Raw genomic sequence first — 27,639 nt, 5'->3', positions numbered from 1 at the left:
TCCGAGCCTCCGACTAGCCCTCCGACACTGAGCACCATCTGTGCCGAGTGCTTTGACCCCGGCCCCGGCAACAAGCAATAGGCAAAGCCGAGGATTTGGGGCCTTCCCCTCCGGAGATTCTCGATCGCACAGTAGCAGCTGCAGCGAAACAGGCATTTCAGAAGTTTCTCCAGGTGTTCCTAGGTACTTCTCACGGCTGTCTCCATCAAATCAGGATTATGCATGGCCCCTAGTTAACACATACGATATCACTCGGAACGGCCGCGCGCACTGCATCGCGCCACCTTCATTTTGGAGGTGAAAAAATATATATATCTGCCTGATTTCTGTTGTTGAGGGTTGGATTGGGCTTGTGACTTTGGTGTTTCCAGTCATTGCTGGGACGTATGGCAGTTTTCACCTCAAGAATGAAAGTGGCTGTGCTGTCTAGCAACCACTTTTCTCCTTCTAGAACTCATTTACTGTGCTATGCAAGAAAGGCACAGACCAATATATCTATGAATGAAAATCAAATCATTGCAAGAGCTGAGAATCTGAAATAAAAACAAAAAATGCAGGAAACACTCAGGTCAGGCAGCATTTGTGGAAAGAGTTAATGTTTCGGGTCAAAGACGGTCAGAATAAGCAAATAGTAAAGGCAAACAACAGGAATTGTGTGCAATATAGGAACAGCAGTTATAATGGGTGACTTCAATCTACATGTAGATTGGGTGAACCAAATCGGTAAAGGTGCTGAGGAAGAGGATTTCTTGGAATGTATGCGGGATGGTTTTTTGAACCAACATGTCGAGGAACCAACTAGAGAGCAGGCTATTCTGGACTGGGTTTTGAGCAATGAGGAAGAGTTAATTACCAATCTTGTTGTGAGAGGCCCCTTGGGTAAGAGCGACCATAATATGGTGGAATTCTTCATTAAGATGGAGAGTGACATAGTTAATTCAGAAACAAAGGTTCTGAACTTAAAGAGGGGTAACTTTGAAGGTATGAGACGTAAATTAGCTAGATAGACTGGCAAATGACACTTAAAGGATTGACGGTGGATATGCAATGGCAAGCATTTAAAGGTTGCATGGATGAACTACAATTGTTCATCCCAGTTTGGCAAAAGAATAAATCAAGGAAGGTAGTGCACCCATGGCTGACAAGAGAAATTAGGGATAGTATCAATTCCAAAGAAGAAGCATACAAATTAGCCAGAAAAAGTGGCTCACCTGAGGACTGGGAGAAATTCAGAGTTCAGCAGAGGAGGACAAAGGGCTTAATTAGGAAGGGGAAAAAAGATTATGAGAGAAAACTGGCAGGGAACATAAAAACTGACTGTAAAAGCTTTTATAGATATGTAAAAAGGAAAAGACTGGTAAAGACAAATGTAGGTCCCCTACAGACAGAAACAGGTGAATTGATTATGGGGAGCAAAGACATGGCAGACCAATTGAATAATTACTTTGGTTCTGTCTTCACTAAGGAGGACATAAATAATCTTCCAGAAATAGTAGGGGACAGAGGGTCCAGTAAGATGGAGGAACTGAGCGAAATACATGTTAGTAGGGAAGTGGTGTTAGGTAAATTGAAGGGATTGAAGGCAGATAAATCCCCAGGGCCAGATGGTCTGCATCCTAGAGTGCTTAAGGAAGTAGCCCAAGAAATAGTGGATGCATTAGTGATAATTTTTCAAAACTCATTAGATTCTGGACTAGTTCCTGAGGATTGGAGGGTGGCTAATGTAACCCCACTTTTTAAAAAAGGAGGGAGAGAGAAACCGGGGAATTATAGACCTGTTAGCCTAACGTTGGTGGTGGGGAAACTGCTGGAGTCAGTTATCAAAGATGTGATAACAGCACATTTGGAAAGCGGTGAAATCATCGGACAAAGTCAGCATGGATTTGTGAAAGGAAAATTACGTCTGACGAATCTCATAGAATTTTTTGGGGATGTAACTAGTAGAGTGGATAGGGGAGAACCAGTGGATGTGGTATATTTGGATTTTCAAAAGGCTTTTGACAAGGTCCCACACAGGAGATTAGTGTGCAAACTTAAAGCACACGGTATTGGGGGTAAGGTGTTGATGTGGATAGAGAATTGGTTAGCAGACAGGAAGCAAAGAGTGGGAATAAACGGGACCTTTTCAGAATGGCAGGCGGTGACTAGTGGGGTACCGCAAGGCTCAGTGCTGGGACCCCAGTTGTTTACAATATATACTAATGACTTGGATGAGGGAATTAAATGCAGCATCTCCAAGTTTGCGGATGACACGAAGCTGGGTGGCAGTGTTAGCTGTGAGGAGGATGCTAAGAGGATGCAGAGTGACTTGGATAGGTTGGGTGAGTGGGCAAATTCATGGCAGATGCAACTTAATGTGGATAAATGTGAAGTTATCCACTTTGGTGGCAAAAATAGGAAAACAGATTATTATCTGAATGGTGGCCGATTAGGAAAAGGGGAGGTGCAACGAGACCTGGGTGTCATTATACACCAGTCATTGAAAGTGGGCATGCAGGTACAGCAGGCGGTGAAAAAGGCGAATGGTATGCTGGCATTTATAGCGAGAGGATTCGAGTACAGGAGCAGGGAGGTACTACTGCAGTTGTACAAGGCCTTGGTGAGACCACACCTGGAGTATCGTGTGCAGTTTTGGTCCCCTAATCTGAGGAAAGACATCCTTGCCATAGAGGGAGTACAAAGAAGGTTCACCAGATTGATTCCTGGGATGGCAGGACTTTCATATGAAGAAAGACTGGATGAACTGGGCTTGTACTCGTTGGAATTTAGAAGATTGAGGGGGGATCTGATTGAAACGTATAAAATCCTAAAGGGATTGGACAGGCTAGATGCAGGAAGATTGTTCTCGATGTTGGGGAAGTCCAGAACATGGGGTCACAGTTTGAGGATAAAGGGGAAGCCTTTTAGGACCGAGATTAGGAAAAACTTCTTCACACAGAGAGTGGTGAATCTGTGGAATTCTCTGCCACAGTAAACAGTTGAGGCCAGTTCATTGGCTATATTTAAGAGGGACTTAGATATGGCCCTTGTGGCTATGGGGATCAGGGGGTATGGAGGGAAGGCTGGGGCAGGGTTCTGAGTTGGATGATCAGCCATGATCATAATAAATGGCGGTGCAGGCTCGAAGGGCCGAATGGCCTACTCCTGCACCTATTTTCTATGTTTCTATGAATTCTGCAGACGCTGGAAATTCAAGCAACACACATCAAAGTTGCTGGTGAAGGCAGCAGGCCAGGCAACATCTCTAGGAAGAGGTACAGTCGACGTTGCAGACTGAGACCCTTCGTCAGGACGAAGTCCTGAATAGTAAAGGCAAATTAGTTCTCAATTACAGAGGGCGGGGGAGCACTGGATTGGACAAAGAGTATACCTCTGAAAGGGCGAGGTCAGGCTGGGGAAATGAAAAGCCGTTGAGGAAGCTGCTTGTTGAGAAGTTATTGTGGGAAGTTAAAGTGAGAGAAAACAAAGGAACCAGTAAGAAGCTGTGAATATGATGGCAACATTTTCAGATAGAGAACTAGAATTTCAGTCAAACATTTCCATATATGGCCAAATAATCAACCCTGAAACAGGAACACGTGCTGACCAAAGATGAAAGATAAAACAGAAAGGCTGTTAAAGACTTAACTTTGTTTCATACTTTATACAATTTCTATATATCCCAAAACTTCGCACTTATTTAAAAGTAGCCTCAGCTGTAATGTAGTAAATTGACAGCTAATTTTCACACAGCAAGCTCTAATGTATTTTAACAAAAAAAAACTGCTTTTTGAAAATTTTCATTAAGCAGTACAGTGGATTCCATTTAATTCAAACATCATTTAGTTGGGGCAGCTGCTTATTTGGGACAACTCTTAAAGAACAAAAACTAACCAAGTAAATAGCCGAGACTCCCTTAGTTCACTTGGGACACTACATCACTTAATTGGATGGGGGACTGTCGCCAAACTGTTTCTTACTGGCATCAGTCACATACACTTTTGCGCTCGTTAGACACTAAACCACGCTTAGTGCAAACAGTCTTAAACAGTGTCAGGTGCATGTGCTTGTGTCCAACAGCAGTGATTTTTGTCACTAATAGTTGGCAAGAAATAAGTGGCAAGACAATGCAGAACAGTTTTGCTTACTGTGGTTTCAAGCATTCAGGCTTGGAGATGCTAGAAACAGGTGGGAGTGTAAATGAAACAATTCCACTATTTCAGCAAGTTAGAAACTACAAAGAATTTGAAGGTATTGACAATCATCTTCACTGTAACAATGGAAATAAAGAATTGGAGGATGCAAACATTGACAGCATTACACGAAGGCATTCCAATATCTGCACTAGGTGTCTACACTGATTTTGTTCATTTACAGTTAATTAAAAGTACACAGTGTACACTGGATAAATTCCTCCATCAATAAATATTTGGAACTAAAAAAGTTTTATAATATTGTAATAATATTGATAGTGTTCTAAATTTGTTCTGTATTTCATTTAAATGCATAGCTTGTTACGGTAGTTTGCCTTTTTTATAGCTTTTTAACTATTTCCATAAAACTTCAGTTAATTGGACCAGCTGCTTAACTGAACCAAAATGTACTGATCCTCATATGACCCAAGGAACCGGAATCCACTGTATATATTGGCCAAGACACATTGGCTAAGTTCCCTGCTCTTCTAAGGGGGACTATCAAATATTTACATTTGCTTGTATAGTACTTTGGTTATTATCTCTTCTGGTACACAACAGCTTAAACAAAATCAGCACAAAGCATTTATTGTTGAAACAGTATCAGCAGTTTTATCAACTTTTCACCAGATTTTGGAACATCAACTTTACCAGAGAAAGCTACTTCGTGATGAAACATTTGACAAATAATTAAACTATTGTAGGGATCTAAGTGGTTATGAGTCTGTTTCGATTAATGGAAGCATGAAGGGGGCAATATAGTGTAGAGCTATTTGGACATTGAACCCATGAACACTACTTCACTACTTTATTATTTCTAGTTTTTGCACTAACTATTTAATACATGCATACTTACTGTAATTCACATATTTTCCTCTATTATTGCTGCAATGTTAACAAAGTTTGTGACATATGCTGGTGATATCAAGCCTGATTCTGATACCAAGGTATGTATATTAAAACCCAGGGTGGATGATAAGACTAGAAAACCAGGAGGAAAAATAAAGTCAGTGCAAGTAGAAAGCAGCTTATCACAATGAGACGTTTCTGATCTGCAAAAATCTGTAACAAGAATAAAAATAGTTGCGTTGGCTCAACAAACTGCAATGCATGCAGAAAACTGGCTCTGCAGCTTCCTCTGCTTCAGTCAGGCAGCTCCAAGACCCAGCCTGTTAATATATGTCATCATTTTGTGGTTTCTGCGGAAACAAAGTTTGACCAACATCCTCTCAACTGCTGCAACATCTTGTGCAGAGGTAGACAAATTTGTACAATGTTTGTACTTTACAGCAAGTGAAGCACCATTGGCCTGTAGGCATGGTTATTATACAGAAAATATTGCTAAAAAGGATCATAGCAAGGCCCTAAAAATAGCAAGGAGTTAACTGAATTAAACATTGGTTTTAATCATAGGCTGCAGAAATGGATACAGGCACTTCAGCCCACAAAGTTTGAGCTGACCATCAACCACCCATTTACACTAATTTTGTTATTTTTTCTAATTCTCCCCAGAGATTTTGCAACTCACCTACAACCAGGGGTACATGCATTGGCCATTTAACCCACCAATTTCTGTCTTTGGCATACAGGGTTAGGGTTAGGGGTCTGATGGGATAGCAGTAGTTCTACTACAGTCACTGTGATGTCAATTGAAAAAACATTTAGAATTGTTCTTTGGGTCAAACGACAGCAAAGCAATGAAAAATGAAAGCACCAAAGGTCAAAAATGAGGAGTAATCTTGGAGGGCTTTATGTTTGGAGGAGGTTACAAATAGGGAGGAATAAGGAAGAATTGAAGTGCAAGGAAAAAATAAAAACAGATTCTAGATAATTTACTTTATTCCCTGGAGTGAGAGTTGAACCAGTAGCCTTCAAATTAGATCCAGGATTGGAACCGAGACCCAGCTGATCCCCTCTGAAGGGAAACCTTCTGTATGCTTAGTTTGGTTCACGTTCAGGCAAAACTGGCCAGAAATAAAAAAAAGACCAAGGACACATATATCGTCTCATTCTCCAGACGGACTGCAGACAGTCTTCCTACACTCGGTTTATTTTCAGACTATTACATGTTAAGACCATAAGACATAGGAGCAGAATTAAGCCATTTGACCCCAGAGTCTGCTCTGCTATTCAGTCATGACTGATCCTTTTTTCCCCAGATTGACTGCAGTTATGGTGATGATTAATGTAAGAAATTTGCAAGTTTTTTTTTCAAATATGTAATTTTCTCAGGTTTTTGACCAATACTTACAAAAAAAATCTTCTAAGATGATTCACCAGAAGAATTATCAAATAAAATTTGATACTGAGGTATAGGAGTAATAGACAACTATGTTTTAAGGGACATTTTAGAAAGCAAGGAAGGAAAGACAAAGGAACTGATGAAGAGAAATTCCAGAACTTTGTTCAGATAGTAGCAGGGCAATGAAAACGGAATGCACTCAAGGCCAGAAATGAAGGAGTGGGGACATCTCAGAGTGTTTTATGATTGGAGGAAGTTATAAACAAGGAGGGAAGGGGCTAATGGAAGAATGGAAATCCAAGGAAGAAATAAACAACAAGTCTTTCTAATCAAGGAACCAATAGTGGTCATCAATCAGAAGGGTGAATGGTGAAGAAGTGGATGCACGTTGGGACATAAGAGAATTGTGAATGAACTCATATGTGGAGATGAATGGGTGCTGTTGGAGATTACTTTGCACCTCTCATACAATGTTTAAGTAACTGACTGTCAAGATATCACTGGTGTCCTGGGATATGGGGAGGGGCTATCAGTCACTTAGCAATGGATAACAATTTGCTCTAATAGCTTGGTATTACAGCAAAAAGAGTTTGCTTTGAATCAACTGAAACTCTACTGAAAAATATTTAAATGGACATATTCAATAATGCATAAAGCTGTTTTAAGTTCAATGACACAGTTACAACCCATAAAGAAAATCAACAAATGCAGTGGTTAGTCCCAAAATAAAATCCCACTGGAAAGAATATAAAATGTAGTCAGTTGCCCCAGCATTAATGTATTTTCTTTTTAATTATTTTGGATTTAATGTTGAAATAGGGAAATGTTGAAAGTAGAAGTAGAAACTATATCTCTGCTCTTAAACGCATCTCCCCCATTTCACGTACATCTGCTCTCACTCCATCCTCCCGCCACCCCACCAGGAATAGGGTTCCCCTGGTCCTCACCTACCACTCCACCAGCCTCCGGGTCCAACATATTATTCTCCGTAACTTCCGCCACCTCCAACGGGATCCCACCACTAAGCACATCTTTCCCTCCCCCCCTCTCTCTGCATTCCGCAGGGATCGCTCCCTACACAACTCCCCCATTGTCCATTCGTCCCCCCCATCCCTCCCCACTGATCTCCCTCCTGGCACTTATCCGTGTAAGTGGAACAAGTGCTACACACGCCCTTACACTTCCTCCCTTACCACCATTCAGGGCCCCAAACAGTCCTTCCAGGTGAGGCAACACTTCACCTGTGAGTCGGCTGGGGTGATATACTGCGTCCGGTGCTCCCGATGTGGCCTTTTATATATTGGCGAGACCTGACGCAGACTGGGAGACCGCTTTGCTGAACATCTACGCTCTGTCCGCCAGAGAAAGCAGGATCTCCCAGTGGCCACACATTTTAATTCCACATCCCATTCCCATTCTGACATGTCTATCCACGGCCTCCTCCACTGTAAAGATGAAGCCACACTCAGTTTGGAGGAACAACACCTTACATTCCATCTGGGTAGCCTCCAACCTGACGGCATGAACATCGACTTCTCTAACTTCCGCTAGGCCCCACCTCCCCCTCGTACCCCATCTGTTACTTATTTTTATGCACACATTCTTTCTCTCACTCTCCTTTTTCTCCCTCTGTCCCTCTGAATATACCTCTTGCCCATCCTCTGGGTTCCCCCCCCCCCTTGTCTTTCTTCCCGGACCTCCTGTCCCATGATCCTCTCGTATCCCCTTTTGCCTATCACCTGTCCAGCTCTTGGCTCCATCCCTCCCCCTCCTGTCTTCTCCTATCATTTTGGATCTCCCCCTCCCCCTCCAACTTTCAAATCCCTTACTCACTCTTCCTTCAGTTAGTCCTGACGAAGGGTCTCGGCCTGAAACGTCGACTGCACCTCTTCCTAGAGATGCTGCCTGGCCTGCTGCGTTCACCAGCAACTTTGATGTGTGTTGCAAAACATAAGATCTTGTTTGTTAGACACTCTAATGGAGAGAACTTTCTGCTTGCGACTCCATATCCTTTCTGCTATAAAAACCACCCATTTCTGCCTCTAACAAATTGTCTGATGAAACACTCATGTCATCCCTCCACTATCTTTTTTTTAATATAATTTTTATTGTTTTCAAAAAGAATACATGAAAAGATAATATCTACCCTCCCCCCTCCCCTTAACCCCCCCCCCCATATAAAGTCCTACCTAGAAAAGAAAACAAGAGAAAAAAAGAAGAACCGCCTGGGTATTGGAAGGTTTCCACATGCTCCATGGAATTCAAAATAAATTTGGTATACTTATTTGTTACTTTCCCCAAGGGACCAAGATCTTTATCGGAGCACTTAAATATGCCATCTTATCTTTTGTAAATAAGGGCACCAAATATTCAAAAATGTTACATATTTATCTCTTAAATTATAAGTAATTTTTTCGAGTGGAATAGAACTAGCCATTTCATTATTCCAACGATTCATACTTAAATACGAATCAGATTTCCAAGTAACTGCTATAGTCTTCTTAGCTACTGCCAGTCCCCCCACTATCTTAATCCAGTATTGTCACTGGCTGGCCTCCCATCACGTGAGTTCTACAAGTTCAGCCAACATAAGGTTACACCACTACTGTTACAATAGATGTACCAGTTACAGCAGCATATATATTTTGCATATGTTTAAAACAGATCAAGTCATAAATGTGGCCTATCTACAGCGCAGCAAAATATACGCGAGTAGAGATAAGAAATATAATTAGACAGTTGAGAGAATTTATAGTTGGCTGTGGGTAAATTATGGTCAGAACTAACAGTAGAAGCAGGCTGTAATATTGTACTTAGAGTGGTGGGACCTGCCCGTGCTACCAATTCCTTACACACACACACCAGATTCATATAACATGAACGTAAAACAATTAAGTTTTCCGTAAAAATAGAAAATTACTTTCTAGAAGAGTCGTGGTCAGGAGTCAGCTCAATGTATTGCACCATGAACCATCAGCAGGGTGAGCCATAGTCAGACAACTCTCAAAAGCTGGCCAGGTACATCTCAATTTTTTAAATAAATAGCACTTATTCTATTTTTATCATTTTGAAAAGGTGGCCACCCTATCTCACAATGGATGCAAAAGTCTTTTTGGCCCTGGTGTAAAGAAGAACAGCGGAGTTTGCTAATCGTTGGTCCTTAATAAACCACATAAAAAAATGACCAATTGGTTATTACCACATTTTTGTTTGCGGGCGGGGGGGGGGGGTCCTGTCTACTAATTGGCTTCCTGCATTACAGCAGTGCACACAATTATTTCTTATAAAGCGCACTGAACATTCTGAGGTCAGGAAAACAATATAGATATGTATTTTACTAATTTACAACATTTCAGTAGAATTTCATACCCATATATTATTTCTCATACTAATACTACTGAACATAATGTCACCAATATCTTGGAAACATTTTTAGGGTCACTTCTGGCAAATGAATTGATGACTACATCCAATTATGACATGAAAATAATGCAAAGTACTGGTTTCAACCAGGACAGGGTTTCCCAACCCTTTTTTATGCCATGGATCCCTATCATTAACCAAGGGGTTTCTGGACCCCAGGTTTGGATACTTTGCACTAACAGAAATGAACGTTGGCATATTTGTTCCTGCCGCAGAGGTAATCTCCTGATCTTGTGCTCTCTGCTGAGGAAGAGTGCAAGGAAATTAAAGCAGATGGTTGATTTGCTGTCTACTCTTGCAACAGGCATTGTATACATAACAGACAGATAGAACAAAGCATAGAACATTGAACGGTACAACACAGAAAAAGTTCCTACCACCCACATCTGCGCCAACCATGATGCAAATCTAACTAAACTCTTCTTCCTGCACATGGCAAACCCCTCTTCCCTGCATCTTTATGAGTCTCAGACATTGCAATCATAACTGTTTGGATGAGCTCTCTTGGCAGTGCATTCCAGATACCTACCACTACTAGTGCAAATAAAAACTTATCTTTTCACTGCTCTCTTTACACCTCTAACCTCTCTAGCATTTAACAATTCTCCCCCGGGAAAAGTACTCTATCTATACCACTCTTAATTTTATATACTTTAATCAGGTTGCCCCTCTTCCTCCAGTGCTCTAGAGAAAAAAATCCAAGTTTCTCCAACCTCTTTTTATAGTCAATACAATCCAATCCAGGCATCACCCTTATGAAGTTCTTCTGCACCCTCCCCCGAACCTCCACTCTACCTTGTATAGTATAGTGGCCAGAAACACAGTGTACTCCAAATGTGACCTAACCCAAGTTTAACTGACTACTGAAGCTGGTTATCAAATCTATTCACACTATCCTTTGGCCTTAACAGTCACATACTTACAGATACTGATTGCAACATTTTATATAGCCGCATCACTCTCTATCAGGTGGGGCTGCTTCCCTTCCAGAATTATTACTTTGTAAGGAACCCTGGAGAATCATATTCTGTGACGCTGATGACAGCAATCCAGAAGAGAAACCTTGGGGCCACCAACAGTGTTTTTACTATTTTCGTTGACCTGTTTTTAAAATTAGCCAGTTACAAAAGTGGTGAAGAGAGTGAGTTGTCACAGTCAGTGCAGGAGTGGCTGTTGTAGATAGTCATGTGATGAAAGTTACAGGAATACATTCAACCACAGTTCGCACTATTAATACTGAGAAGTTCAGTTTAGCTGTTTGAATTGTAAAAAGGTAAAAGGTGAGAAAATAAAGGTGAGGAAAAGAGAAGGGGAGCACACTGCAACTTGATAAATGAACCCAATCTGAACATGACTAAACTAACTGCCAAATATTTGTTGAAGTTAAACTGCAGTACATGGGCCTTACGAGCCTGGGATGGACAAGTGCTAGTAATTGAACAATCCCTCAGCATACCAGTACCTTGAACAGCAGTCTAAATCAAAACAAGCCCCAACAGCAATTTTTTTTAAGTCAATTTGTGTTGAAATGATGGAAATGCATAGAATAGAACAATTCAATATAGAAGAACTTAAATTTTTTGATGGTTTTCATCTCTCTTTGAGGATATGTTGGGAGACTTTTGTCATTAAAAGTCTTGTATCAAAGTATCAGTCAGATGCAGATTCATTTATCTATCTCAAAACATATAGTGAAAAGCATTATTTGCATTAACAACCAACACAACCCAAGAATGTACTGGGGGAAGCCCATAGGTGTTGCCACACATTCCAGCAAGAACCCACAATGTTCAGCAGAACAACACAAACAACAACAACAGCAGCCCTTTTCATCCTTCCCACAGACCTACTTACACACACACAGACAGGCCACCTCCGGGCCACCAAACTCCATTTTCTGGCCCAGAACCTCAGACATTGGGGCTCCAACTTCCTGACATGCTAACCCAGGAACTTCTGAGTCTTTGCCGAGTATTCTCAAACACGGGTTAATGTCTCAAAATAAAAGTTCAGCCACTTGTGTGGAAATTGAAAAGAAATTTCTTTATTCAGAGTGGTGAATTTTCAAAATTCTCTACTCAGAAGGCCATGGAAGTTCAGTCATTGATTGCATTCATTATGGAGAATGATAGGTTTCTGGATATTGTAAGAATTCATGGATATGAGGATAGGACAAGAAAATGATGTTGATGTCATTTTTAAGGGACGGAAGGTTGGTTCAAGGGAGATATGTGTGGCATTTTTTAAAATTTACACAGAGAATAGTGGGTGCCTGGAATGTGCTCCTAGGGGTGCTGGTGGAGGCAATACCACAGTGTTTACGAGCTCCTAGATAGACTCATGAATATTCAGAGAGTGGACAAATATTGACTTCATGTAGACGAAAGGGAACAGTTTCGTTTGGCACAACATCATAGGTTGAAGGGCCTGCCCTTGTGCTGTACTGTTCTGTGTTCTAGAGTATCAGCCATGGTCTTGTTGAATGATGGTATAGGCACGAGGAGTTATTTGCTCTACCCCTCCTTTCATTTCTTATGTTCTTTTAATTTTACATTTACTCTGAAAAGATGCTCATCAAAAATGTTTGGAAAGTAACATGGGATTTTCTCTTGGCCTCATAAATAAAATTGTCTGGGGTTCTCATGAAGGGTGTTTCATCACACTGTAACAGAAATGCTGCAGCAATCTCCACGATCAAGAACATGGAATTATGTTAAGGCACTATGACTTGAAAAGATAAAAGCTTTTGGTTCTGTGCAACTTCTGAAATAAGTCACGCAATGCTGTTCACTGTATAATCAAACTCTGCTTCCTGTTAACCAAGTGAACCTTGATCCATCTGTGTTTGATTTACCGATGCTCTGTAAAACCTGTCTCATCTTTTGCCCATCTGGAGTTTAGATCACTGTACAGTCAGTTTCAACGAATTTCATCTATATGCATACATTCCAAAGTCTGTGAAATATAACTGGCTTCTTCCATAGAGCTCTTTTTGTTGGAACTTGTCAAATAGTTGCCAGTAATTGAACAAAGCAGGTCTTTGAAGATGGTGCAAGCTTCTGCACTATAATGTAGAAGTCAACAAATTCAAGGCAGTGGTATTAGAGTCAGTTACAATCCCATGAGGACACTTTGATTAGTTGATGCTGTTCTTATTATGTTGGAATGTACAGCAGAAAGCCAACAAGAAAACTTTTCCAGTCAGACTGCACTGGACATGGGAGTGACTCACAGATATTTACTGGAATGTCGCCTGAAGGGACAGACTGAATATAAGTGGTTATGTTACATATTTGTGCCTAGAAACCAAACTGCAAAGTGCTATTTTCAGCTTAGAAAATTAAAAAATCAATTCTTTCCTGAGTGAAAGATGATAATATCGGCTCTGAAGTGGTTTCTGTCACTCTGAAATTTCACATGGGTGTTTCTGGATAAGAGCCATTCTTGCAACACCTTGGCTGGATGGAATAATATCATTTCTTTTGTGGGACATTGCCAAGAAATGTGGACCATTGTGTCCTGACAGTGACATTGCTGGTCAGGACAATTTCATCACCACAGGAGCAGATTATAATACGTGCCATAACAGTCAACAATCTATCCTTTGGATCACACCCCAGATTTCAGCCCTATCCCAAAACCCAGTCAAACTCCAATCTGCTGCTGCACAATGCTGTGTTCAATGTCATGGTCCCTCAGTCTTATGCCACACCATTCCCAAGACCATGATCTGTCCTGACAAAGGGCCACAGCATGAAATGCCAACTGTTTATTCCTCTCTATAGATGTTGCCTGACTTGCTGATTGCCTCCAGCATTTTGCGCACGTTATTCTGGAATTCTAGCACTTTGCGTCCCAAGATCCTAATCCCCTGGTCCATGCCTTGCAACTTTTCTGATACTCCGTCCCACAATCCCCCATACCCAAGGCACTAATCCCAAAATCTGCTAATTCATGATTCATTGTACTCTAAAACGTAACCCTCAATTTGTTGCCTGATTGTTCCCAAATCCAAGGCTCCACTTGCCAAGCCATCGATTAGCACTGATATATACAAATCTATGCATGACAGGCCAAAACTCTGTTGGATTTCTCTATTCACAACTGTTGATATTCCTCTTTTCCCTCAAACCTGATGATCCAAAGCACCACTGACGTGATTGCAATCATACCATCAATCTCTACTTTAAGCTCAAGAGAAAGCAATGTACTATACAGAACAGCATTCGAGGAAATTCAAATTATTTGCTCCAATTTACAGACGTGAATAATCGTCCATTATTATTTTATCCAGACACATCCCAACAAATGGGTAACAATTCAAGGTAGCAACAGCCTGATGGTGGGAACAGAGGCCAGGGAACATAGACATCCATGTTCATGGAGGCCAGTGATCCATCATTCAGCCACCTCAGTCCACTCACATCCCTCTTCAAAAGGTTGTCCCAGCTACTTGTACTGGGTGCTGTAGTACCAAACGGTCACTCAGCAGAAGGGTTCCTGCTGCCTGACCTTGATTGCTTATCACCAGGATCAGGAAACTGGATATTTGAGTACCTGCTTCCACCTCATCAGTTTTAACTGCAATTGCCTGAGGGCTTTTAGAAAACAGTAAACTATTATTTGCAAACCTACAATAATACATAATAAAATTTATTGTGTGAAGTTAAATCAATCCCACAGCAAACCCCTTGGCATTGACAGGACTTCTAATCTCTTCCATGTGACAAGAACATGACCAACCCACAAAATGTATTAGACCATTTTCCATCTTAAGTGGCACATGTGACATTTCATCAATTTGAAAAGATAGCCATCCTCAGCGGAAGCTCACTGCGACTATTACTAAAGCACACATTTTGGGGAAATTAAACATCTCAGCAGACTGGAAACGATCTCTTTAATTGTTGCTATTCAAACTATAGCCCAGTTAACTCCAGTAACCTCCTTACCAGCCCAATCCTTAATAAACTTGCAAGTTATTCATAATTCCTTTAAATAGCCAGTTCTGTGCTGTTCAGAGTGGACTTCCTAAGAATTGGCACATTGTTGTCTGCATATACAAACTGATTTTACTGGACAATTGTCTAACAGGTGCTGCTCAGTGATCGACTTTGATTAACATTCTGGCATACCCCAATTGCCTTGTAGGTGTGCACATGATAGATTATCAAATCAAATCTTTCTACATATGCAAGGAGTGCTTTAATTTACTAATAATACAACACTGTCATTTTTGTGCCCATGTTGGAGTCCACAATTCATAGAAAACAAATACCATGTGATCAAATTCCTAGGTCTATTGATTTGGTGCAGTTTTCAAGTGTTGAGATAGGCAAACTGATCCCTTGTTACTTCTGGTCCATAGGAAAATATTATCCAAGTTTAAGTCTTCTTTATTTTAAGGTCAGCTTTATTTGTCTGAGATACTCACGGGTCCTGTCCTTATTCCAAGCATGACAGCTGATTGGTTCCAGCAGGAAGCTGTGGTAAGACATGGCTGTTCTTCTAGAAATAAATCAAATAGAGACAAGTTACTTTAAACAACTTGAAACAATTGGTTGCTGCACATCTAAGGCAAGCACTGATGTGCTTCTCACAGCTTGGGATAAAACATAATTATACCCGGCTTTTAAAACTAATAACAAATAACAAATCATCACGCTATTCTGCTAACAAGAGAATATGGGGAGCAGGGAAAATTGCAGCCTCTGAGTACCCATAGAAAATTCACTTCAGCTCCTAACATGTCTTGTGCATTTTTTCCTAAGATTTTGATTACAAATATGACATGTTTAGTGAACATTTGACAGATTAATCTTACATTTTTACTCCACCCATATTTAAACCCTTTTGCCTATATCTTCGACTCGGATTCCAAGAGAATTCATTCTGATTCTAGATGAGGAACTCAAGTAGAACAACGTGTAAAGAGTGAGAGTGTCCATCGACAATGGCAGCCATAGCTTCCCCTTCTTTTTAGACTGTTACATCTCCTGTTCTTTTCTGCACTAGTAGTTGTCTCAACCCTACTCAATGACAAACTAAACAAAGTACCTCAAGTTTGAAAGCTACTTCAAAGCTCAGTGAGCTTGCAAAGATAAATGGATTTATTACTAAATAGTAATATTTCACTAGTCTTTATGTATCATCACACAGGCATTGTGCCCGTTACAGTATATATGTTTACATGCTCTTCAATAAAGATGTCTAATTATTCTCATTTCATTGTTCCTTCAACATGACTCCACAAACAGGCACTACAAATATTTTCCACCAGTGTCCTGCTAAAGACTTAGACATTTAATGAGAGCACATTGAATGGAACTTACGAATTGTTCAACCTCACAAGTTACGATATTCTTCACTGGTTTAGACACCAATTTTCTGTAAGACCAGTTTGGCCTGACAATTTAGGAATTAAAATTTCAAACACAGGAGATTTGAAGGATGCTGGAAATCTTGAGCAATGCCCAAAATGCTGGAGGAATTCAGCTGGTCAGGAGGATAAACAGTCGACATTTTCGTCCTAGATCCTTCAACAGTTGAGAGTGCAATTTATTTGAGTTTAGAAATCTATTCATTGTCAAAGGTTCTAAACTCCTTTTTAACTATTTTGTTTAATATTCCTCACCTTTCCTCTTTAATTATAGCACTATGATCAAACCCATGCCTGTAAAGAAAGGGGCAGAAATTTCATTAAAACCATAACGACTTCTTCTGCCTCCATATACGGTACCAGTTTGATGCTTAATATGACTTATTATTTTTAAACATCTTCATTTATTATAAAATACACTCATTTTTCCCTCTGTTTTTACTTGTTTGTCTTTTACCATTCCCTCACTTTGCATCTAAAAATCTCCCTTATAATTTCATCTCTCCACTTTCTATATTCTTCTAGGCTTTCTATGGAGTAAAGTTCTCAGTACCTGATGCAAACTACTTTTTTTTTGCCTTGCTCCACCCTCTGTCTAGGCTTAGGAACACTGCCCTTCATCATTGTGGCAACACAGTTACCATTAATTTCACATATCCATCTCTCAAATGCCCTTTGATCCTGCAAGACTATTCTACCATCCAATGGCCTACTAGTCACTTTAACTAAATTACTTCCCAGTTGTAAACTTGTCCTTACCACAATCTAGAAACTTTACAATCTTAACTTTGTCCTTTCCCAAAATACACAAAATCTAACTGAATTATGATCAAAGTGTTCTCCCACTGATACTCTAATTGTACAGCCCAATTCTCTAAAACCAAATCCTGTACTGGAACTCCCAACATCCTGCCACCTCCCCGGGCTTGTTACATTCTGGTTAAAGCTTCCTCCTGAATATAATTTATGCATTCTATGGGCCTATACCTTTCACACTGACTGTAACCCAGCTTAATAATAGAGCAATTAAAATTTCCCACTATTCCCCGAAAGAGGAAGTTAAGGTCTATGCTTTCCTTTGAAATGGTTCAACAGAATCTTTTGAGAGGACAAATATAGGCCTTCAAAAAGTCAGGGGCTCCCAGAGACCAGCATTCCCTTAGCATCAGCCTAGCTAGGTACAGTATTGTATTTTAGTCTCTGACATGCAATCAGAACCCTTCTGAGTGGTAACTGCATTACCAAGTAATTATACTGCAAAATAATGTTGAACAGAAACTTGCATTAGGAACAGAAAACTTCTTTGCTAATATTTTTGACTTGCAACACCCACTGCTCACCACAGAGGATTTCTAAAGCATTCTGCTACAGCAACTTTTTGCTTGTTCCTTTATTCTACCTTTCCTCTATGTTTCCAAAGCTTAGCTTCAAGATGAAGTAGTAAATTAGATTAGACATTGGCTTCGTGGAAGAAGCCAGTGAATGGTTGTAGATGGTTGCCTCTCTTACTGGAGGCCTATGACTAGTGGTACGTCGCAGGTATCGGTGCTGGGTCCATTGCTCTTTGGCATGTGTATCAACGATCTGGTTGATAATATGGTAAACTGGATCAGCAAACTTGTGGATGACACCAAGATTAGGGATGTAGTGGACAGCGGGAAAGACTCTGAAAGTTTGCAGCGGGATCTGAACCAGCTGGTAAATTGGGCTGAAAAATGGCAGATGGAATTTAATGTGAATGTGAGGTGTTGCACTTTGCGGGGACCAACCGGGGTGGGTCTTACACAGTGAACAGTTGAGCACTGAGGAGCACAGTAGAACAGAGGGATCCGGGAATACAGATCCGTAATTCCTTGAAGGTGACGTCACAGGTAGATGGGGTTGTAAAGAAAGCTTTTGGCACATTGGCTTCATAAATTAATGTATTGAGTACAGGAGTTGGGATATTATATTGATATTGCATATGATGTTGAGCCCTAATTTGGAATTGTGTCCAGTTTTGGTCACCTACCTACAGGAAAGATGTAAATAAAATTGAAAGAGTGCAGAGAAAATTTACAAGGATTTTGATGGTATTTGAGGACCTGAGTTATAGTGAAAGGTTGAATAGGTGAGGATTTTATTCCCTAGAATATAGAAGAGGGGGTATTTGATAGAGTATCCAAGACATCTTCAAGGAGCAGTGCCTTAGGAATGTGGCCTCCATCGTGACGAACCCCCACCACCCAGGATGTGCCCTCTTCTCATTGTTACTGTCAAGAAGGAAGCATTGAAGCCTGAAGGCACACACGCAGCAACTCAGGAACAGCTTCTTCCCCTCTGCCATCTGATCTCTAAATGGATATTGAACCCATGAAAATCATCTCACTAATTTTCAATTACACTACTTATTTTAACTATTTAATTGACATATATGTATTTCATGGTACTGCTGCCATAAAATTTACAAATTTCATGAAATATGATGGTGATATAAAACCTGATTCTGATAATTATGAGGAGTAAAAACAAGCAGGCTTTTGCCAGTAAGGCTAGGTGAGACTACAACTGGAGGTCATGGGTTAATGGTGAAAGGTGAAATGCTTAAGGGGAATATGAGGGGGCATATCTTCATTTAGAGGGTAGCGAAAGTGGCGGATGCAGGGTCAATTTCAACATTTAACAGAAATTTGAATAGGTACATAGACGGAGGGGTACGTAAGGCTACAGTCCAGGTACAGGCAGATGGACTGGGCAGATTAATGGTTTGGCATGGACTAGATGGGTCGTAGGGCCTGGTTATGTGTTGTACTGTTTGATGACTAGGAATTCTCCCTAGTTGTACGACACTGGTTAATTTTCCAGCCCTAAATTTTCACGCCAATACAAATAGATCTCTGCTGTTGAAACTCTACATTCACCTTCCCAAAGGTGAGCCCAAAAATGGCTTTGACCTGAAAATGAAGTCACAAATGATAAATGTAACTACATTTCTTGGACTTTCATGCAAAATCTGTGACCGATACCTCACTCAGCATACAAAGAGTTAGGAGAAGCACCAGTCTCGGTTGAAAACTGCACTTTGAACAGGACAGCGCAAAAAAAATATTAATTGTCAATAAGTTACCGTGCCTCAAATAGTAAGTTCTTCGCCCATCATGGCCCTGAAAAGTTTCTATGGGGCAGTGTCCTGGCTATAGAGAACAATATAACGCTCTCTTGCATCTCATTACATTCCTACAATACCGATAGTACAGAGAGCTCCCGAAAACTGCCTTCTTTTTTTCTCGTGATATAGCACTTCCCAAGGACTGAACCAAGCAAGGTATTGTTTCTACCGAGATAATTTGAGGTGATGTCTTGGGACAAGTTACATCATTATCTTAAAAAGTTTTAATGACCCATTGCAAGCTCTGCCGAATTAGTCAGCACCAAGCAGTTCAAATGACGGATTCACAAAAGCAACTCATTAATCGCCCTCCCCACCCCTTTAAAAAAAAATATAAAATTAAATTGAACCTACCTGCAAAACAGATGCCGTGATAAGTTCAAATTTTAATTTTTTGTAAAGGAGTTGCCCCAGTTCATGGACTCTGTTCCGTCAACATGAACGGCAGTGCAGTTGCGAAGAGGAGGGGGGGGGGGGCTAGCTAGCTGAGAGAGCCTGATTCACCCTCTCCTACTTCCTCTTTCTAAGATCCGACCACTTCCTGATGTGGGCGGCTGACTATTTCAACAGCTGCCTTCACACTGCTGTTCTAACTGCAGCATAAAGTTCTCCGAGTTCCCCTCCTTGTTTTACCCAACTGCCACTCAACCCGGTCTGCAGTTCGCTGTAGTAAATGGATTAACCATCTATGGGCTACAACTCAGTTTATCCAAAATAAAGTTGATACATTTAAACCAGCCAGTAATGATTATTCTTAAAAGTTGTTCGTTTTTTTTGCACACTTCTCAAGTTCTAGTTAATCGTACAAGCACAGAGGCCATTCAACCCATCGTTCCCGTGTGGGGCTTTTGGAAAGATATTCTGTAGAATCTCTTGGCACAGAAGTCCAATCAATGCATCAGGGCTAAGCAAATCCAATCCATGGTTACCAGCAAGTGGAGTGTTTACCAACACCAGACTAAAGGTGTAAAGGAAGGCCATTTCTTATGCTCAATTCACTTACAAATGTAAAGCTGCAGTCAATGGTCAAGGAAAGGAATGGTTTTTGAGTGGACTCTTAACAGCTAATTAAATGTTGTAATTCTGTACCTCAAGGTGGCTGCACTGGGGAAAGTAACTTCATCCATTCTGTCTGAAATATCTACGGTATTTGGAAAGATACAGTGACCCATGTTAAGAGCCCCCCCCCCCTCCCCGTTGGTCGGGTTCGACCATGAATGTTGTGTCCTTGCTCTATGTTGACGCCATCAGTCGATAGGCAAATCAGGGCAGTATGATATGGCGAGCAACCTATTGCCTTTGTAGCAGCACCCCCACCCACACAGATGATGAATCCAAAGGTGCGGCAGAAACGATACCACATGCTGGAGGAATTCAGCAAGTCTCGGCCTGAAACATCGACCGTTTATTCATTTCCTTAGATGCTTCCTTGACCTGCAGATTTCCTGCAGCATTTTGTGTGCGTAGCCTTGGATTTCCAGTATCTGTAGAATTTCTTGTGTTTATACGGGACCGGTCCAGTATGACACCAATGGTGTCGCAAGAGTTGCCCGTCAGTATTGAACCCAGCATAGGACTGCCTTAGGGATTCCAGCTCGGTCTTTTCCTCATGGTTTACTTCCAAAGCCTTCCCCATGAGTGGATATAGCAGCAAGACAGCGAAGGTTTGAGATCTGTTTCCCTCCTCCTAGATAATTGCCAACCATGGGTGACGAGTCCTACTTGACTGAAGCAGCTGGTTTTAAGGCACCAGTAATTCGTCTATGACCCTTCTACTGTCAGTACAAACAGTGACGTCAGGCCTAGTAGCAAAGCAACGTGAAGGACTTGCCATCAGAGGGTATTTGAGATGCACATTATTGGGAGCATTTAATAGGTAGTGGGAGCTTATCCCCACTACATCTCTCTCTAACTTCCCAACTTACCAGCTATAACAATTTTTGAGGAACCTACGGTAAGATCCCTCCCAATCAAGTAACATTGTTCTATGAGCTGTCTGAAGTAACTATCAACTACTAGAAAATAGTCAACAGTGCAAGATCATCTTTGGTTTGTCCAAAACCTGTCGGCCTACTCATGGAAGGAGCTGTATACAGTTGGGTGGGGTAGACAGAAATATCTATGATTTTGAATGACATGTTGATGAAAGCATTACAACTTAGAGTAGTTGTAATAAAGAGTCAGTTGGAAAAGGCCCATTTAAGGCAGACACCATTACATGGTAATACACAGGGAATACATACATGACAACTCCCCGATGGGCCCTCAGCTCAAGGAATTATGCAAAAAATTGTCATTATCAGCATATGCATAAATGCAATGTACATATGCATGTTCTATGAAAATGTATTTTTGGAGAAACTTAATTAGACATCAATGTCCCTTGTGAAGTTTGTGATTCACTTTGGAAGGTTGAATTTCTTGGCAGAATACAGGGTTAATGGGAGGATTCTTGGCAGTGCGGAGGAAAAGAGGGACCTTGGGGTCCACCTCCGTAGATCCCCCGAAGTTGCAATGCAAGTTGATAGGGTTTTTAAGGCAGCATATGCTGCATTCTCCATTAGTCAGCACTTTGAGTTGAAGTAATAAGAGTTAACATTGCAGCTCTATGAAACATTGGTTAGACTATACTTAGAATATCGTGTTCAGTTCTGGTCACCTCATTATAGGAAGGTTGTGAAAGCTTTAGAGAGAGCAAATATGATTCACCAAGATGCTGCCTGAACTAGAAGGCATGTCTTATAGGTTGAGTGAACTAGGGCTTTTCTCTTTGGAGCAAAGGAAAATGAGAGGTGATGTGATAGAGGTGTACAAGATGCTAAGAGGCATAGATAAGAGTGGAGAACCAGAGACTTTTCCCACATGGAAAATTTTCCTAGCACAACAGGGGCATAATTTTAAGGTGATTACAGGAAATTATAGGGGGATGTCAGATGCAAGTTCTTTACAGAATGGTGAGCGCATGGTATGCCCTGGCAGGGGTGGTGGTAGAGGCAGATTCATTAGAGATATTTAAGAAACACTTAGATAGGCACATGGGATGATAGAAAAATGGAAGGTTATGTTGGAGGGAATGGATAGACTGATCTTCCAGTTGGTTGAAAGGTCAGCACAACATCATAGGCCCTAGGAGCCGCACTATTATGCAATGCTCTATGATCTATGTACCTGTTATTAGTTCTAATTCCACTCCAGATACAAAACTGAACTTTCGTGTACTGTTGGAGGATGTTTTTATGAAGTTAGATGAGATCACATCATTCAGATATATGTAAAAGATCCCAGAGTACTTTTTTGAAAGAAGACAAGGACATTTTTTCGAATAGCCTGTCAACCATTTAACACCAATATTATCAGAGATATTACCTGGTATTATTACATCATAGAAACTTACTGCAAATCAGCCAAGAAATTCCTATAAACATGAATAGAACTCAACTCATTTTAATGTGCTCCAACATGTTGAGAAGTCTTGTGGTTGTGGAAATATATAAATGTAAAGGGTTTTCTTTTATATAGAATTGTTTCCAATGTGAGTCAACGCCTACAGGAAAGACTGCTACAGAGTGAATCTCAACAACAGAACTTGAAAATGTTCATGATCTCAGTATTCTAGAGAACAATTAGCATTGACTGCACTCTGAATATCCCCCCTTTCAAAGATTATATGTGGCTTACAGTTTATTTCAATAATCCAGGGAATGTTACAAGAGATCAGCAGGACAGCACAGACAGGAAGCTGGAGTGAATTTACAAGATTAGGTAAAGGTTCATCATTAACAACTTGAAAATCCATTAGAGCTTTTAAACTAAATTACGTAGAGTTTACATGAAAAAGACTATTAATACTTGATCACACTGTCTGGCTGTACCAGTAAGGAGGCTCAAACCATCTTCAGTTATAATTTGATGAGTTGCCAGCACTTGATGCATTTGAGAAATAGAGGCTCTTCCAGAGTTGAACTGGAAGCAAAAGAGGGAAACAAACTGCAGAGAGAATGCTACTCAGTTGGTTTGAAGATTTCTATTGACCAAAACCACTGCTTTGATCACTCAATAGATAGAGCAGCTGAGTGCAAAACTAGAATTCTTGTAACTTCTTACAAAAGCTTCCAATATATTTCAGATGGGATTTCTCAATGCCATTGCTCAGGTTTCCAGGACTATTGAATGGGACATACAAAAAAACCCTTTTTCTTTTACAATGGGGGTATGTAAAGGTGAAAGCGCATCTTCCTTATCTTTAGCTTCTCATCCATACTAGTTCAAGGAGAGTCAGGTCTGCATAAAACTGCGCTCCTTTTACTTTATTTCAGTCAAAGTTACCCCAGTGTCTCCAACTAATTAGAGTACTGTTAAAATGCTTTTACAAACAAAAAACAAACAGAAATCTAATTATCTTGCCAGTATAGGAAAATAAATGAAAAAGTCAAAGTGTTTAGGAATTTGGATTGATGGCTAATCTTAAGAATTGGCTTTTGAGGCAAGGTTCAGTACAGTAGGGTTCTGCAAAGTTTGAAACTGTCTACACCCTGTGGTTCACATTCCTCTGCTGAAACACAGACACAGACTTCTTGTTATGCTTGGTCATACTTCAGGAATGTCACAGGCGTGTTTCCACTTCATCCCAGAACGCAATACAAGATTGGTCTTGTGGTTCAGGTTGCACAACCTTTTTGGCTGCCAAGATCTGCGAAGTATTTTCTGCAAATCAGATACATAGTGGGTAGTGACAAAAGCAAATAAACTTAAGGGTTAAAAACATTAATCCATATAACGTCACAATTCCTTCCTTTAGTGGGTTTTGTTCCTCCTAAATGGTTCTTAAAGAAACAATAATTATTGTATTACTGAAAATCAAAATCCCAGCTGGAAAAGAAAATTCTTGCAAAAATGACGTGTTTAAATTTTGGAACATGTAGTAATGGATCTCTGGGAGAGGCACAACAGAGCGGTTACATAGATAGTCTTTTGAATCAACCTGATGAAATCCATGCTTTTACTCATGTCTAGATGTGGATTTTATCCAAATGCACAGCCAATGCAGAGTCACTGTCAAGAAACTGGATTCTCAGCTGTTTTACATCATTTGAGAAAAGAAATCCCATAAAAGACATTTTGGCAGTTTGTGAAATATCCGTAGTTTAGCCATCTTAAAGAATATAGTTGTGAACACATCACAGATGGATTAAGCTAATAAAAACTTCCAAATCAAAAGAGGAGAAATGCCATTTTTGTGCTTTGTGTATACAAAAATAAATGGTACAAATTGTTATTTAAGATTAATATATATGATTTTAGAAGTACTTATAATCTACCTTTGCAGATTTCTTTTGAAATTACCTCTTTTGACCAATGAAACATTTGACTCAAGTGTTACTGCCATTGTAATTCAGAATTAAGTTCTTCAAATTAAATTCAGGTGGTTTCTCTTTGCATAGAACTAAGACTACTTCTCTCTATTAGTTTCTTGAGACCATTTCCCTCCTTTTGAGCAGGTCAACATTTTGCACCCTACAAGTCTCTATTTTATTTAACTGCTTTGGCATTACAACAACCAACCTTACTCAAATTGCTCCTGTGAAGTCCAAAATATATTGTCTTGCAAGTGGGTTTTCCTTGAAACAGGTTCCTTGGTGATTCTTACTGGTCGACCTATACCCATTGCCCCCAAACATAACTCAAAGGCTAGTTTGATCCTAGCCACTTCCATGGTAAATCGTTCCAATCCTATTCAGTTAATAGTGGAACCGGTGGAGGGGAGGTCTTTGCATGAACTTTTGGGATCAAACTAGTTCTACTATGTACTACATCTTGGGCTTCATGCAGTAAAATGGCACAAACCATTTTCAAGCACATTTCCCAGCACAGCAGTATTTCTTATATTCTCTTCTGATCCCCATCTAAACTTTATGATTTTAAACCACCAATACCAACAATGAACTTACAGCCAACTGTTGCAAAGCTATTTGTATTATTTTTTCTTGCTTATTAAGTGTTGTACCCCTACTTAATATCTTTTTTTTAAAACAATGGAACACTAGCTTTCAAGGGACGGTAAAATTAGCTAACATCTCCAGCATATCTAAAGTAACCTCCAAAATGCAGAACATCTAAACAATTACATTTTTTAAATGCCATAGCCTCATTGAGATCAACATTTTGATGTTTATCAGTTATTGTTCAGGACCTCTTTATACTAGTGATGCTGTCATTTCAGTTATTTAATATTTTGCTTTTGCATCACTATTATTACAATACTTTTGACACACTGGCCATAAATCAAAGTACTGAGTACAGGAGATTGTATGTTATGCTGAAGTTTTATAAGATGTTGGTGAGGCCTAATTTGGAGTATTGCATGCAGCTTTGGTCACCTACCTACAGGAAAGATGTAAATAAGATTGAAAGAGTACAGAGAAAATTTACAAGGAAGTTGCTGGGATTGAAGGACCTGAGTTATAAGGAAAGTTTGAATAGGTTAGGACCTTATACCTTGGAACATAGAAGATTGAGGGGAGATTTGATTGAAATGCACAAAATTCTGAGGGTTATAGATAGGGTGGTGTCAAAATGGCTGTTGTGATGAGGCGAATGAGGTACGTAGTGAGTGGGTAGTGCTTGTCGCTCTCACGTTCAGCTTTCACCACTGGCTGGCAGTCTTGTGAAAAGGAGAGCTGAATGTGTAAGTTTCTCTCTGCCAGTACGTAGTCTCTCCAACAGTAAGTCTCATGAAGTTTCAGACTCAGGCTGAACTATCAGAGGATGGGGAGGAGATCTGGCCCCTGCACACATCGCACATAGGCACACTGGCAAGTGCACACCCTGGTGCTTGTGAACCAGATCCCCAGCTATGAGCAAATAGCTCCACTGTCTTGTGGGCAGCCTTGGGAGAGATGAAGACTACAGGAGTAAACCCAGCCAGCAAATCCGAGGTGGAGCCCTTAAGGCGGTTGGACGTCATTGAACAGCCCTTCCAGCAGTTCCTGCAGCCAAGCTGGTGTCAATGTATTGCTTCATAAGCTTTCCTTTGGACTACACTGGTGAGCATGAGAGAAGTATTGATGACCAAGCATCTCAGGATCTACATACTTTATGCCCAGGCTTGCGATAATGACCATCACCCATTGCCCTTTGAAACAGACGGATGCCAACCACCACTACCATAGATGGGGTAAATGCAAGCAGGCTTTTCCCCCCCGAGAGTGGGTGGGATAAAATGGGTTAAGGGTGAAAGATAAAATGCTTAAGAGGAACATGAGGGGAAACTTCTCCACTCAGGATTGTGAGACTGTGGAACAAGCTGCTAGCACAAGTGGTACATGCGAGCTCGACTTCAAAGTTTAAGAGAAGTTTGGTTAGGTACATGAATAGTAGGGGTATGGATGGCTATGGTCTGGGTGCAGATGGGACTAGGCAGTTTAAATGGTTTGGCACAGATTAGATGGGCTGAAGGGCCTGTTTCTGCACTTTCCTATGACTCTATTATGGTAACCTCTTAGAGAGTGAGAGAGATCAAGACTTTTGCACAGAACTGTAGTAGTTTCATATATTGCACTGTACTGCTGCCACAAAAAAAATCATGACATACGTGAGTGATGATAAACGTGATTCTGATATAGGTCTCCACTACGGACTGTAGAGGGGGGGGAGGGGGGAGGGGGGAGGGGAAGGGGGGAGGGGGAGGGGAAGGGGGGAGGGGAAGGGGGGAGGGGAAGGGGGGAGGGGAAGGGGGGAGGGGAAGGGGGGAGGGGAAGGGGGGAGGGGAAGGGGGGAGGGGAAGGGGCAGGGGCAGGGGCAGGGGCAGGAAGCATCAGAGAGACATTCTACAATAATCAATAAATCAATTGTTTGGAATCAAATGACCTTGCTTGGTGTCTCAGGGCAGGGTGTGTCTGCACCTGTGCCACCTGTCACCTACCCGTACAAACTCACTCTCCACTTCACATTGACAAATACCATATTGTGCCAAAGGTCTTAGGCACTATATATCTGAGTATTTGTGGTGTAATATTTGAGTGGTACGGAAGGATCAGGGGAGGAGGATTTTAGTATAACTCAACAGTAATATTGAGAGATTGAACCTGGATGTAGCAGTTGACAACTGAATGAAATCTCTTCTAGCCTTGTCCTCTATCATGAGCAGATGCAGTTCTCTCTGAATTCAAGTACCTAGTTTAACACTTATTGTTCACAATCAGTTCACGAACACCTTATTCCATGCATGATTAAAGCCTATTGGTTGTTTCAAAAGTTACAATTGCAACAAACCAGA

The 27,639-nt window shown here is 40.8% G+C and overlaps 1 protein-coding gene across 1 annotated transcript in view; it reads right to left on the bottom strand.

Moving 5' to 3' along the window:
* Positions 1 to 19,843, bottom strand: part of arpc1b (actin related protein 2/3 complex, subunit 1B) — a 50,204-nt gene extending 30,361 nt beyond the window's left edge. Inside the window, exons 1-2 of the mRNA XM_072268691.1 lie at positions 19,719 to 19,843; positions 15,272 to 15,345 (exon numbers count right to left, since the gene is read on the bottom strand). Of these exons, the coding sequence (XP_072124792.1) occupies positions 15,272 to 15,335 (64 nt within the window). The 5' untranslated portion in view covers positions 15,336 to 15,345; positions 19,719 to 19,843. The remainder of the gene's footprint in view (positions 1 to 15,271; positions 15,346 to 19,718) is intronic.
* Positions 19,844 to 27,639: the final 7,796 nt, after the last annotated feature.

Source organism: Mobula birostris, chromosome 9 (assembly GCF_030028105.1).
Source record: "Mobula birostris isolate sMobBir1 chromosome 9, sMobBir1.hap1, whole genome shotgun sequence".
In the NCBI taxonomy this organism is placed as follows: domain Eukaryota; kingdom Metazoa; phylum Chordata; class Chondrichthyes; order Myliobatiformes; family Myliobatidae; genus Mobula; species Mobula birostris.
The sequence above is the reverse complement of the archived record's forward strand: the minus strand, read 5'-3'. Positions and strand labels throughout refer to the sequence as shown.